The sequence below is a fragment of the Pleurodeles waltl genome, chromosome 1_1, assembly GCF_031143425.1.
Source record: "Pleurodeles waltl isolate 20211129_DDA chromosome 1_1, aPleWal1.hap1.20221129, whole genome shotgun sequence".
Classification (NCBI taxonomy): domain Eukaryota; kingdom Metazoa; phylum Chordata; class Amphibia; order Caudata; family Salamandridae; genus Pleurodeles; species Pleurodeles waltl.
In genome coordinates this window covers 145,345,025-145,360,225 of record NC_090436.1, presented here as the reverse complement: position 1 = coordinate 145,360,225, position 15,201 = coordinate 145,345,025, and the positions used below count along the sequence as shown (strand labels likewise).

At 43.6% G+C, this 15,201-nt stretch overlaps 1 protein-coding gene across 1 annotated transcript in view; it reads left to right on the top strand.

Annotated features, from left to right (window-relative positions):
- The window catches only part of ACAA2 (acetyl-CoA acyltransferase 2), a 128,523-nt gene that overhangs the window by 89,101 nt on the left and 24,221 nt on the right, over window positions 1-15,201 (top strand). The window contains exon 8 of the mRNA XM_069219214.1: window positions 13,557-13,686. Coding sequence (XP_069075315.1) covers window positions 13,557-13,686 — 130 coding nt within the window. The remainder of the gene's footprint in view (window positions 1-13,556; window positions 13,687-15,201) is intronic.

Genomic DNA, 15,201 nt, shown 5'->3' with positions numbered 1-15,201 from the left:
TCACCATACCAGGGGTGGTGCCCAGAGCTCCTCAAGGTGGCCACTTGATTCTGCCATCTTTAATCCAAGGTGGGAAGAGGCCTCTGGGAGTATCTGAGTGGGCAAGTAAGGCAGGTGACGTCACAGCCCCCTCCTGATAGGTGGTACCTTGCTAGGTGACCAGTCCCCCTTAAAGGGCTATTTAGGGTCTCTCTGTTGGGTGGGTCCTCAGATTCGACGTGCAAGACTCCAGCCGGACTCCTGTGCAACGTTTACTTTGACTTCTAGACACTGTAAGTGGATTTCACAGGTGCCTACAATTTGCAGCTACAGCGATGAGAATGCTCTGCAACATTGTTTCTCTGGCTCCTTCCAGTAACTACAACCTTTCCCCAGCTGTGCATCTTCTGAGGGTGGCAAGTCTTCAGTCTGCACGAAGAAGCAAGAAAGAATCTCCCTTGCAGTGAAGGAGCCACTCCCCTGCATCTGCAGGCACCAACTGCAGTGATGACAGGCTGTTTGGGTCTTCTCTCCTCCAGAGCTGCTTAGATCCTGCATCACAGGTGGTGGTCTGGAATGGTCCCCTCGGTCCTCTCTCTCATCTATTGAACTTGGGAGACCGTAAATCTTTGCCTTTCCACGCAGGACAGTACCCTTGTGCACATCGTTTTTTGCAGCTAGCAAGGCTTGTTGGCATCTCCTCCAAGGGACCTAAAGGCTCTTTGTAGTCCCAGCACTCTGCGTGCTTCTCCTGCAACGTGGGGCTCCTTTCTAGGTGTGCTGAGTGGGCCTCACCCCAACTCCTGTACTTCCTGCCTGTGGGGGCTGCCTCCTCTTCCTGTGACTCTCCTTACTGCTGAGGGCCACCGGGGACTCCCCTAAGTGGGTTGAGTCCCCCTGGACCTTGCTGGTCCCCCGGCAGCTCCACTTTTCTTCGTCTATGACATTTGCCTTTGCCAAGGCTTGTTGGTGTTTTTTCCACACCACTGACTGACTGCAATCCTTCTTCCGGCGTGGGACGTCGACTGCATCGCTCAAGGAACTCTTAAGATGCTCTAGTGCTGCACTACAGACTGTCTTCACACACCGTCGACCTGGTCCTGCATCCATAGATGGGTGGGTAGTGGCTCTTGCCACCACCGGACACTTCAACGTGAACTGGACTTGGTCCCCTTCTTTTCCAGGTCTTCCTCTTCCATGATCAGCCTTTGGTTTCTTGCAGTCTTGTCTGGGTCTTGCATTATCCTTCTCTGAATTCCTTCTGGTGGGTTTGGGGAGAACCAGTTACTTACCTCTTTTATCTTGGTCGCTAGGGGGCACTCTGGTATTTACCTTCTGGGTTTCCTGGTCCCTCCAGCTCCCCTCTACAGATTCCACTTCCTTGCGGGCTGGGGGGGCAACTTTCGCATTTCACTTTTAGTATATGGTTTGGTCCCCATGTAGGCCTTCAGTATTGTCTTGCTTTTACTGTTTTCTACTGCATCCTATGCTAATTTCTGACTGTTACTGTACATATAATAGTGTTTTATACTTACCTCCAGTTTGGGTTTTGCCTATATAGTATTTTAGTAATTGTGTCACTTAAATAAAATACCTTTATTTTTGTAACACTGTGTGGTTCTTTCATGTGTGTAAGTGCTGTGTGACTACAGTGGTATTGCATAAGCTTTGCATGTCTCCTAGATAAATCTTGGCTGCTCATCCACAGCTACTTCTAGATAGCCTGTCTTCCTAGACACGGACTACACCTCACTAATAAGGGGATACCTGGACCTGGTATAAAGTGATAACACCATAAGTGCTCACCCCACAACAGGCCAGCTTCCTACACCCATGGTGAAAAGTCGTTGCTCCCAACAAGAGCGACTCCAGTGGATGCCAGAAACTAAAGCAGACTCCCTGACTGGTGGAACCAGTCCCCTGCAACCTACAGAAGGATCATCATGCTGCGTCACAAGAAGTGCTACCTGTTGGGCCTCTCGACTGAGCCCAAAGAAAGTCCTTGACCTAAACCCCTGGAGTGGTAGTGAGGATCTCGCCAACTTTCGAGCCTCTACCCTCTTCTGGATGACCTGCTGCCGACGAAGTAACCGTGGACTGCTTTTGCCGCTGCCAAGAGTAGTCTATTGCCAGCCCGATAACCAACTGCTTCTCAGACATCACCGACTCCAGAGCAGTTCACAGCATAGTGACCGAAAACGCCAATGACCCCCCACTCCTGAAATCTTTCAAAATGAAGAATGCGACTTTGAGAGGAGCAGCAAAGCATCTTTGTACGACCAGTCTGGTGATTGACAGCTGCAAGGCCACCTCTGCACCCAGAGCCACTAGACATGGTGGTGAAGTTCCAGCTGTGGAATCCACATCTTGGAACCCTAAAGGCCTCTACTTTCCAAGGTTAGAGTGTGATTCCACCCCGAGGTGGGTTTTTGTCAAGTGCTGCAATTTTGACTGTGCCTGCGGATCCCTTCAGCACCAAGGACAGCCAGTGCACCTCTGCACCAGGACTCCCTGGGCAAGGTAACTAGAAACTGACTGTTGAGGCTTGGTCTAGCGACCTGCAAGACCTTAACTCCAAGTCGGTTCCCCCACAAGGGACCGATTGCACACTGTGATTTTCCCCATTGACTGCAATGGTAGTCGTTTGACCATTAAAAGTACTCGAAATTTTCAATGCTTTAAAAATTCACAACACCAGTTGTATAAAAAGATTCAAAGTTTTGCTGTGGTGTGCCTCATTTTCAGTTTTTTTATGGCCTCATACCACTTGCCTTTTAGAGACAGCTATTACTGTTACTATTTTCACTTTGAATATCTGAAGGCATTAGTGTGAAATTTGATCTTACCTTCATGTTTGTAGTAAATACATCTTAGCCCCCCTCCATTATCTAAGTGCCTTCTTACATGCACTCCTATCATATGAATCCAAGCTGACAGTACTGAAGAATGTGACCGCCATATAAGCATAGGACCCAGCCTGCTCAACCTCCTGACCCAGGCTTTAGATGTAGGTCGTTGTCACATGACTGCTGCCTAGTCTTCCCAGCAGTTCTTGATAAATGAACCAGGGAAAAGCGTGGATTTGGAAATTTGGAGTTTCTAGACTTGTCACAAGCTTATGACTCACACAGGCATGAAAATATGGGGGCCGTGTTTGACTCTTGCCTTTACTGACAAATTTTGTCCATCTTCAGATGGAGACCAGACCTGAAAGCCCAAGTGATGGATGCATGGGAGTCAATAGCATGCTTTTCCCCATTCATGTTGATGCCAAAGGTGCCCTTGTAGACCAGGAGACAGATGGCAGATCTAGACCTGGTGACTCCAATTTGGAAAGTGCTTTGGCCGATACTCGGTAACCTAAGGACAATTTTTAATTTCCTTTATCTAGGTGAACTGCTTTATTAGTATACCTCTGCTGCTTTATTACTTAGGACTGACATGATACTTTACATTTTCCCTGAATACAAGGGTAAGACAAGGTATGCCACCTGCTTTGCAGTTTACATTATGCTTAACAGATTTCTATGAAGATAATACAAAAATTAAGTGTTTACTCATCCAATCCGAATAACACAATATACATATTCCTGTTCTACATCAATGCAACTGCCCTGTTGGCTCCTACATCAAATGGTTTACAAAACTGGATGACTTCAACAAGAACATTTCTAAAGTCCACACATGGGTGCTTGTAGATGAGATTGTAGGCCCCAACGTTGAAGTGAAAATATGGTTTAGTGGAGCAAGCTCCTCTACATTTCTCTGCCTTTGCTATCCTGTCTGGCTGGAGATTTTTCTATGCTGCTTGGCTTTTTCCTCCCTTCAGTGACAAGACATTGGCTACAGGAAGGAACTGCCTTTACTTTGGGAAGCTTTGACAAGAGAAGATGGCGCAGACATTGCCTCCAATCATGACACCACTCCTCAGTGCATGACTTATAAGTATGGGTGAATATATTTCATTACTTTCACATGTTCATTATTAAAGATATATGACAACATGCATCATGGAGCAGTTCAGTCCAGACCTACAGGTCTCCAGCAGACCGCCCATTCAGAGCCTAAACACTTGTTGATTTTTAAAGGATGCCAACATTTTCTCCCATCATTTGTGTCTTTTGCTTGGGGATCAACTCACTGGGAGCAAATGATTTAGTTTGAACCCTATTTCAACTTCCAGAATATTCCAAATACAAATATTATTTTAGAGTCTTGCACTGAAGTGCCCTGCAATTATTGATGGCTGCTTATTTTTATTTTATTTTTTAAATTTCCCAGCTATGTCACAAAAAACAATTTTGTTGCTGTTGATCCATAAGAGATTCACCAAAGCGTAGACCCAGGTTCATAGTAGCTTTGGATAGCGGCAGCCGAATATCAGGAAATTCTTTGAATTCACCATCTTTTACAAGGGGGTACTCTTTTTAATCAATATTAGAACACCTCCCATATTCCTTCCACTGACCTCTAGGTACATAGTTTGCCTACCATCACAAACTCAAGGATGTTTGGCTTAGTTCTGAATATCCGAAACAAAGTGCTGCAAAGTGATTTATTTAGCTCTTCAAAACGCCTACATCATTACCTTAACTTTCTTTGGTTTCTTACAAGCCCAGTAAGCTATAAAAGTAAAGTCTTCATATTGTTGGTACACAACTACTCTTATGGGTTTGTGAAATTATTCCTTTCTGGCCTTGAGTGTTTCTGGGAAGCCCTGTGATTTTTCCATCCCTGCATGTGAATTTGATAATCCTGCTTACCTGCTAAGGGCTTTGTTATGTAACTTACTTTGAGACATCAGTGTTGGGCTCTGAATTCAGGAGGGCACCCAAAGTGTCCCCCTCTTGTGCGGATGACTGTGGGAATTGATCTGTATTCAGGGGGACAAACCTTAACTGTACCCCTGTGGAAGAACTGCCATCGTCACCCTTGAATAAATACCCACTGTCCTTCATGTATGATTCCAGAATCCATTGACCTCTGTGTGTACACTGAACTATGTGGTCTCCATCATACTTGACTGGTATTGGCTTTTTCTACATACCTTCCTTCATATACACATATCTTGCCTCACTACCTGAATCCTGATAAGCCCAGTGGGACTAGAACTCTTGGTGTTAATCATCAAGGATTCCTCTTCACAGTGAAAGCAACACGGTGTCCTGTGTTGTGGTAATCTCCCAAGGAAACTGTAGCCCTACAGTACCCACCCATATTCGAATAAGCCCAAACTGGTCTCAGAGTGAGCAGCAGGGCACCACGCCTAAGACAAGAAGACATCATGCTATTAGAATTAGAATTAGCTTTTAGTTTTTTGTGAAACTCTAAAAGAGATGCCTTCTGGCAAATATACTGCACCTGTTAAGTCGAGTGCCTTGATATTGGATACTCTTCAGCTGACTCCAAACACTACAGCATCATCAAGCGGTTAGCTTCTTGCCTGTTAAATCCTAATTCGCAAGCATGTTTCAAGAAGCCTCAGAGTTACATTGACATCACATGATGTTGACTACCTTGTTCTGGGGATCATAACAACCCAGTTCTTTTAAGCAGCTTGCAAACAGATGTTCACCAGTTGACTTGTTTGCTAACAGGAGATGCCCTGTCAAAAATGTCCAATCTAAAAGCATTCATGCTTCTGTATGCTAGACCTTCTGATGCCAATTAATAGAAGTTTATGACCTGTGACACATGTGCCTTCACAGCATCCAAACCATGTTCAACACTCCAGCATACTCCTCTTTTCCAGGGCGAAGAATATTATTTGAGTACCAATAGCTAAGAATTGTTTGATCTAGAATACAGCTTGTTCTGAAAGTCCTCGCATTTGCCATTGACCCCACAAATACTCCCCCAAGTGAAGAGGTTAAGCAGACCTGCCCCACTAATAGATAGAAGTGTCCCACTAGAACAAATCGATTATGCGGAAAATAGGGATTGGAATAAGGGGAGTCCATAATATCGCCAGGAGAACTGGGAAACAATGCTGTTCTTTCCAAATTGGGGTCACCGGGTCTAGATCTGCCATCTAGTCTGCAATGCCACTCTTTAGATCAACACGACTTAAGGAAGAACATACTATTGACTCCCACACATCCATTGCTTGGGCTTTCAGGTCTGATCACCAACTGAAGAATGACAAAAGTTGTGAGTTTAGGAGAGTCTCAAACACGGCACCTATATTTTCATTAACACCTGGAAGATCTGAAAATTCAGCAGCCTCTCATTGCCCTCTCTCAGATATAGAGCTTTCCAATCTGTTGCTAGATTTATTTGACCAGGATGATATTCTGCTGTAACCAGTAAGCGATGTTGGAGGCAATAATGGCAGAAATCCGGCTTGGTCTTCCATCAGGATTTGGAACCTTGTGCCTCTCTGTTTGATATATTCGACAGCTGGACCATTGGCCAGCCTCAAGAGGATGCAACAGTTTGACTTCTAAGGTGATAAGATTTTGATACTGAAGGAGCCTGCCAGTAATTCTAGGCATTTTATGTTGAGTTCAAGCTCTTTCGCACATCCAGCAAACTCCTGTAGAGAGGGAGTTGCATCTGGAATTCTAGCACCATCTGCTGGTTTCAAACTTGCTGAGCATGTCCAAAAATGTCTGTGTCATTGTAGGTCTCCATGTGTTCCATCCACCAACAGATGTCCTGTTTTGCTGTCTTCCTACACTTCAATCAGAGCTTAAGTAAGCGAGCCCACTGAGAAGATGTATCGTCAGCCTCTGGTGGGCTGTTTGTTGGAGACTGCCCAGCAAGGTTGCCTTGATCGATGAATTAGAGCTAATAGACTTAAAGTAATTTCATCCATGTTTTGCTTCTTGGGGGAATTTTATTTTTGTGACTGGAAGTTGCAACTGGACTAATATTGAATTTTTTTGAAAATCCAAAATTTATATTTGCTGACTTGTACTTGGCACTGATTTTGCCTTGCTGATATCGAAACTTAATTCTTGAAGATATACTATCTATTTTAGGTGATCCCTCAGGTTTTAAGTGTAGGAAAGTGCCCCTTTTTGGCATGGCCATCCCCACATTTTGCCTGGTACCTGATGCAGTTTTGACTGAAAGTGCACTGGGTTCCTGCTAAGCAGGTCCTCCGTGCCAGATCTCTTTCCCTAAAACTGTGCAATTGCTCTATAATTGGCAGCACCTTTGGCCCCAGTAAATCCCTAGTAAATGGTATCCCTTGTACCTAGGGCATGGGTACCAAGAAGGGTCCCCAAGGGCTGCAGTATGTATTGTGCCACCCTTGGGGACCCCTCACCTATCACGTGCAGACTGCCTTTGCAGCCTGCGTGTCTTGGTGCAGCTAAAAGTAAAAACAAGACATGGCACACAGTCTGTGTGCCATGTCCCATAAACATTGCTTGTAATTTATGTAAGTCCCCCTACAGCAGGCCTTAAGGCAGGGTGCCTTACGTTGCATGTGAAGTCATACCTGCATTAGCAAATATGTCCCTGCTGTCGTTCTAAATTCTCATACATAGTGAGTGAACGGGGAAGCCATTTTAAGTACATGTGCTGAACACTGGTCAATACGGGTTCCCAGCTACTTGATGGCTTCACTGAAAAGAGAGATGTTTGGTAGCAAACATCTTGTATTATTAAACCCTCATTGATGATAGATTTATTAATACATGCACCCAGAGGCTGCCATGGTGGAGTACCAACCAGGGCAGAAGGTGTGGGTACTTGAGCCTGTGGCTCCCAGGGCACTCCAGGACCAATGTAGTGGCCCTTACCCTATGCTTGAGACGAAGTGAGGTCGCCTATCTCGTTGACCTAGGCACTCACAGGAACCCTCACAGGGTCATCCATGTGAACCACCTACAACTCTTCCATGACAGGACTGAGGTGGCCATGCTGATGGTCACTGATGAGGATCAGGAAGAAGAGAGTGGGGCTGTGGGAGAGGAGGTCAGGGAGAGTCTCAAAGATGGGTCAGTTGATGGAGGGGTCTTTTCAGCCACCCTCACTGCCAAACAGCAAGCTGACTGCAGGCAAGTCCTACAGCACTATGCTGAGCTCTTTTCCCTCATCCCTGGTCAGACTGGTGTTTCCATTATGTAGACACTGATGGCCATCTGCCTGTCAAAACCAAAATATAGTCTGACCAAGTGAAGGAGCTGAAGTAAGCACTACACTGGTGTTAGTGGTAAGTGAGCCCTCTGACAGTCCCTGGGCCAGCCAAGTGGTTTTAGTCCACAAACTTAATTGCAAGGGAGGTAGAGCAGATCTGAGGTTTTGTGTGGTCTATTGGGCTCTCCATGCTGTCACCAAGAGATATACACACCCTATCCCAAGAACAGATGAACTTATTGACTGGTTAGGTCCAATCAAGTTCCCCAGTACTTTTGATTCGACATCAGGGCACTGGCAGATTGGTCTGACCCCTGGAGCAAAAGAAAGATCAGCATTCTCAATCTCAGAAGGACATTATTGGTTCACAGTTATGCCATTTGGTTTAAAGAAAGCCCCTGTCACCTTTCAAAGGTTTGTGAATAAAATCCTTGCTGGGTTGGAAGCCTTTAGTGCAGCATATTGTGATGATATTGCAGTCTTTAGCTCCACTTAGCAGGATCACCTGATACACCTTGGCAAGGTTCTTGAAAAACTGAGAAGTACAACCCTCACTACCCAGGCAAGCAAGATAGGGCAGGGCAAGGTTGTATACTTTTGTCACCTTGTAGGTGGAGGCCAAGTTCAACCACTACAACCCAAGATCCAGACAATTATGGACTGGGAAGCTCCAACCACCCAGACCCAAGTTGGGGCATTCCTTGGTTTGACTGCGTACTACAGAAGGTTTGTCACACCACAATGTTCAGTTCTAAGGTGGCATGGGTGTGTTCTAACAAAAGCTTGGCCCTAGTTGTCAACTTTCCACTTAAACATAAATGAAATCAGAGACCATGCAGGAGAATGTGCTATCTGCTGTTCGTGGGTATAAATCACGGTCACCTAGGCTATGTAACAAGTTGATGGTCCAACATGGTCTGAGCCAAAAGTAAAATTGGAGATGATGCTTATAAGACCACATTATACTTAAATATCACCCCAGCCAATAGATTATTGGTCTTGGAAAATTAAAGTAGTAGTTTCATGGGTAGAATAGCATTGATTGCAGCAGGAAATACATAATCAAGTTCCCTGACCAACACAGAACGCTCAAGTAATCACCTCTTAGCCACTGCTGTAAAATGCTACTGAAATAAGTTTCTGCATACTCCACTGTCTCCATTTTCTGCTGGTTTTTGCTTCCCTAGATACGAGTTCTGCACTCAGTCATGCGTAGCACACACTCAGACAGTACTGTTTTTTGTTTTTCTTTGCACAAGTTAGGTTTCACCATCATTGCCTAAAATCCCTTCTCCAGCCCCAGCAGGTCTAGCCGTTTTTAGAAACTGTTATAAAATTGTCATGGGGAAAGCCTACCCCAACCAAGAGCAAGTGAGGGCATTGCGAAAGCTGGTGCTCCTTTTTTAGAGACTAGCCTTAAGACACTGGATTAACCTAATGATCCTCAGAATCTGGGAATACAATGATGATATATAATAAAATGATTATTTTGGATAATGTTTAAGGAAACAATTTATAAATCATTAAGTGATCTTGGGAAAGTCCTAATCTTAAAAGTATGAAGTGCATATACACACAAAATATAGGCCTTGTACAGAAAAGAAATCTATTTGTTATTTTAGTACATGATGGGGCCCCATGATATGAGTAATGTTGGTGCTGTGGCATAGTGGTCATCGAGGTGAAAAAAGAACAGTTAAACCAAAGGTTTCCCTCAGAGTAGTGTTATGTAAATAACAAGCATCTAGTTATATTAGCATCGCTATCTCGACCTACATGGGATGATTGGAGAACTGGATCTTCTTTAGGACAAGAAATGTTAAAAGAAAATGTAAATGGTGTCTAAGTGTCAACGTTAATTTTAGCTGATTAGTATGCAGGGGCTTGCCTCCAAAGGGCAAGTAAGAAGGCTACATGGGCATATTGTGTAAACTCATGAGTATCATTAAGGGGCTTGATCACTGCCTGTTTGCCCAAAAAGACCACCATCAAGTGCCCTGTGAAAATTAAAGTGGTCATCAACAAACAACTGTAATGGCCTTAAGCCCAAATGTTTACTTACCCACAGATAAGTTGATTCGGGGTCAAAGGGACCTCTGTGATACTCTGTAAAAAAAACAGAAAACAAACAAAAAAAACAAACAAAAAAAAAAAACAACCACAGGAATTACATATCTATATGTATTACCTACTTGTCACCAGTAGATAGTTATAGTTAGGACCATGTTTCAATAGAAAAATTATTTTTTGACTTGATATCTTTGGCACTGTTTCACAAATCTTCACGAAATTAATAAAAAAAAAAAAGAAAAAAAAAGTGTGCTGTGATTCTTGTTGCGTATGGAAAGTTTCAGGTTGATAGGTTGATACGTCAAGCGGGGCCACAGAAAAAGGGCGGGGAGTAAAAAAAAAAACTAGCATTTCCCATGTTAATTTCCATAGGACTTGAACACAACTACAGCCCGAACCACTGGACGCAATTATACCAAATTTGACAGTAATCTAGTCTTTGGTATGCAGATTGTGCTTTCGCTTATTTGGTGTAAATCCGTTCAGTAGTTATTAAAGATATTTTTGGGGAAATAAATTTGTGTATTTAGAGCGGCGGATCCATTGCAACTTTTTCAAGATTATCTTGGTGAATTTGCAGATGCATGCAACAGCAGGAATACTGTGATTGACTGCCTGCAATCTAACCAGGAAGTTGTGCCCGCCATTTTGAGTAACAGGACACGGTCCCCAGGGCTGAAAAATAAAATTCAAGGTGACACAAAGGGTTAGGGTGGGAGTACCCTGACCCCCAGGGATGTGATATAGGGGTGCTTGAGGGTCATATTATGGGTTTTTGTCACCACGCGCGATATTTGTGAATATTCGCAAAATCCTTGGATATTCGAGAATATGCAAATAAAAATTCAGACTCATTCATATACTGGTTCATTCACTCATACATGCACTCGGACTCTCATGCACCCAGTCACACACCAACTCAGACACTCATGCACCCACTCGACCCACTCAGACTTACAAACCTACTTTCAGACCCACTCAGACACTCACACACCCACTCAAAGATCCAGTGACAAACAGGCCCTGTGGCCAACTCCCGCTGTGTATGGTGAAGGCCATGAGCAGCACGGGTTTGGGAGGTAACTATGCAGTGGTGGTTGGAATAACGTATAGTAATTAAAATTACTACAAATTGTTAAAAAAACATCGAAAAAAACAAAGGTTACAGAGATGTTATAGTTAGGTTCTGAATTTACTAGTACCGAACCATAGAAATTCAGTAGTTATAGTTAATTATTTCAAGTAACTATAACTTGCACTTTACCCTAGAGATACATTTCTGACCCATCTCTCTGCTTCCCTATCCAGCCAAAGTGATTGAGAAGGCCATCAACAAGCAACTCACAACCCACCTCGAACTTCACCATCTGCTAGACAACACCCTGTCAAGATTCAGAAAAAAACACATCACTGAAACAGCACTGATCGTGGCCACCGATGACAACATTCAAATCATCCTGGACCGAGGATAAATGACGCCCCTCAGCGTGCTTGACCTCTCTGCGGCATTTGACACTGTCTCCCATAACACCCTCATCAGAAAACTTCACGAGATCTGCTCCCAAATAGATCTGTTCCTTCCTCACAGGTAGAACCCAAATGGTCAGGCTACAACTACAACTGATAATCAGAGTCTCACAAGGATCGTCCCTCAGCCTCACCCTATTCAACATATACATGACACTGCTCAACAACATCATCCGATCACAAGACATCACAGTCATCTCCTATGGTGATGACACTCAGCTCATCCTATCCTAGACAGGCAAAACAACCACCATCAGAACCAACTGCATGACCATGGTAGCAGACTGTATGCAAATCAACTGCCTGCAGCTCAGCTCTGACAAAATGGAATTCAGCATCAAAATCTCCCCAAGGGACTCCACCTTGTGGCCGTCGGAGCTTGGATCAACACCCACAGACCACTCAAGAAATCTAGGGATCATCCTGGACAACATGCTGAACATGACTGGCTCAAGTCAATACAGTGTGCACCTTCTGCTTAAACATCCTATGCGTGCTGTGACAGATCTTCAAATGGTTGCCTCAGAACACCAGATGGACCCTCAAGCAAGCACTCATCCCCATCAGGCTGGACTATGGCAATATTCTCTAAGCCAGAATCTCCAAACAACTCCTACACAGAATCCAGAACACTGTGGCAAGACTCATACTCAACCTCCCACGATGCACCCACATCACACTGCACCGCAGGAAGCTTCACTAACTCCCCATTAATAAGTGCATCCACTTCAAACTTGTCGCTCACACATACAAAACCCAACACAACATAGGACCAAAATACCTGAACAGCTGCATACTTTCACCAACCCACCAGACACCTACACTGTGCCTCACACTCCCTCGCACGCATTCCCTGGATCTGCAAAATCAAAACTGAAGGTCACTCATTCTCTGACACCACACCCAAGGCAAGGAACAACCTCCCTCCACCCATCAGAGCCTCCTTCTCAGTTCTTGAGTTCCTTAGGAAGCTGAGGAATTGCCTCTTCATATAAGCACCTTGAGGGCCTCAAAACTGCACACATGCTCCAACGCCTGGATACTCTTTTGGGTGATTTAGTGCGCTAAGCAAATCAATATAGCATAACGTAAACTACATATCCTTCAGCAGTGTCAGAGGATTTGATGTGAAATACCTGGATCCCTTCTAGTGGAACACTTCATGGCAACTAACCTCTATCCAGAGGACTTTTGATGGTTGGTAATAGAAAAAGACCATCAATACACCATGGGGGCAATATTGGGCGTATATTGAAAACATGTGGATGTAAAAGGATCTATTTATTAGATTCTGTAAACAATGAACTAAATTAATGAGAATTTCGTAATGGGATATATGGACCATGGTTGGCCTAAACTATTGCTCAAATTCCATTCTTATGTCAAATTTAATATATGCAGAACTGTGGTTTTAATTTCTTAAATTTGTTTCTACTTTGTACCATCAGGACTCATTTCCTCAAAGGCTGTTCTGTTTTTTTATACTCGCTTGTAGACACCATTTGTCTAGTAGTCTTGAGAAACCAGTCTTGGCTTGCTTGCTTTACAGTCCAGAGAGGAACTGGCTTGGCAGTCTGTGCCGGGCTGTTGTATTGGAAAGGGCCAAGGTTACTTTGTATATGGCTGGGTCTGATCTGAGAAGACATAGTGGCCATAACAGCAGTGGGTTGGAATACTACCTAGAGTAATTGCCAGTGGTAACACTAGATGGCAGGAGTGCGCAGGACATGTGATTGTGCAGCACTACATGCTACGAACAGAATGTTACAAGGTAAATAACATTTTCCTTTAATAATTCATGTACTGGTAGACTGACATTATTTAGCTATGAAATAAATGCTTTCGGTTAAGTTACTTGTTTGCAATATTTAACTTTATCTTTTAATTTTTAGGGTGTGTCTGATGGAGCTGGTGCGGTCATAGTAGCCAGTGAAGAAGCAATTAAGCAGCATAAACTTACTCCTTTGGCTAGAATTGTAGCCTATCATGTGTCTGGATGTGACCCAAATATCATGGGCATTGGTAAGTTTTATTGGGAATATAATTGCGATTGAGACACAATAGTAGTAATGTGAATAAACAGAGGTGACGTTCTCTGCTCCAAGGATTTTATAAATTCTGTTCTATGACATCCATTTGATAGATGGTGAAGATATTGGTGATTATTCTTGCAGTAATCACCACCAGTTTTGTAATTCACTACTTGATATTCCTGAGAGTTACATTGTGTGCAACTAGACTGTTTCAGTTGCCAAACCCATCTCAGAAGCACTAAAAACGTTCTTAAGGTTCCTTTTGGCACCATGTACCATGTTACATGAATATAAAAAAGAATGTAAAATTTGAGAAACCGTACTTTTTATATTTCAGAATTTCTCATAGACTAAAAAGCAATACCGATTGTGGTTCGTAGTAATCTTCTCATTGTACCTACTTACCAGCCACTTGTTTTTTAAAAGCAGTTTCACTGTATCCAAAGGAATCATTTTAATTAGGTGAGAGTAATCAATACACACTTAATCTGTATAGATGAAGGGCATCACATTTGTTTTGTCCATATCAAAATGCAATTCACTAGAATACGGTCTGCCATGGCCAGTGGACAGAGAATACATTTTTATGTTAAAAATACATACACACACACACACACACACAAACACCAAGAGCAGAGGGAAGGGTGATATTGGTGAATCCTGTATATAAAATGTTGAGGTCCATGTTTATAGAAGGCCCCATGTATTATAAAACCAAAGCCTTGAAGGGGATCCTTTTCTTAAGAGGGAGCCTGTGTAATTCATAACAAAATCTAGTAACCCATTCCTGTCCAGAAACAGGCATGCCACCACATTTGGTAAAGTTTGTAGGCTTTTAAACCATATAAGAGGGGTGCCCCAAGTAGAGCATTTTAATGTTCTTTATTTATGTTATGTCGATAAAGCCTCGTGCTGTAGAATAATGTGTGAGGATTCTAGGAGACACAGGGGGCTTGGAACGGAGGAGCTCGGCATTTGCAGAGAGTCTCCCTCCCGGTCACGTCTGGAATAAACGTATCTCCTCTTACCTGCGTGAAGACTTAGTTTTTGCAAGCATGTCCCGTAATCCCACATGGCAGTTATTGATGGATGGGAAACTGTCCGACCAGCAGACAGAGGAAGAAGACCTAAAAAGGTTCTAATTGAGCGCACCATGCCAAAACAAGTCCCGGCTGCCGAAAGGATCTGAAAGTGAAAATCCAGCTTGTTGTCAGATTTGCCTTCAAGAGTCTTAGTAACTGAAGTTGGTGGTGGGGAGGTTGAAAATCCCTCAACCCTACAGCTCTACACCCCCTGTACACCTACATGCTTGAAGGGAAGAATCTGTTTGATCACCATTGAACCTGCTACAAGAGAGCCATTTACAATGCCGTGTGTTTGCCAGGCATGAATGAACGGTGAAGAATGTGACTGTCAAGTTGGGAGTAAATGTCAAGAGCATGTGGGTTTCATCATCATAGCTCAGCATATGAGATAGTGACCACCCCAAAGCATTCAATAAGTT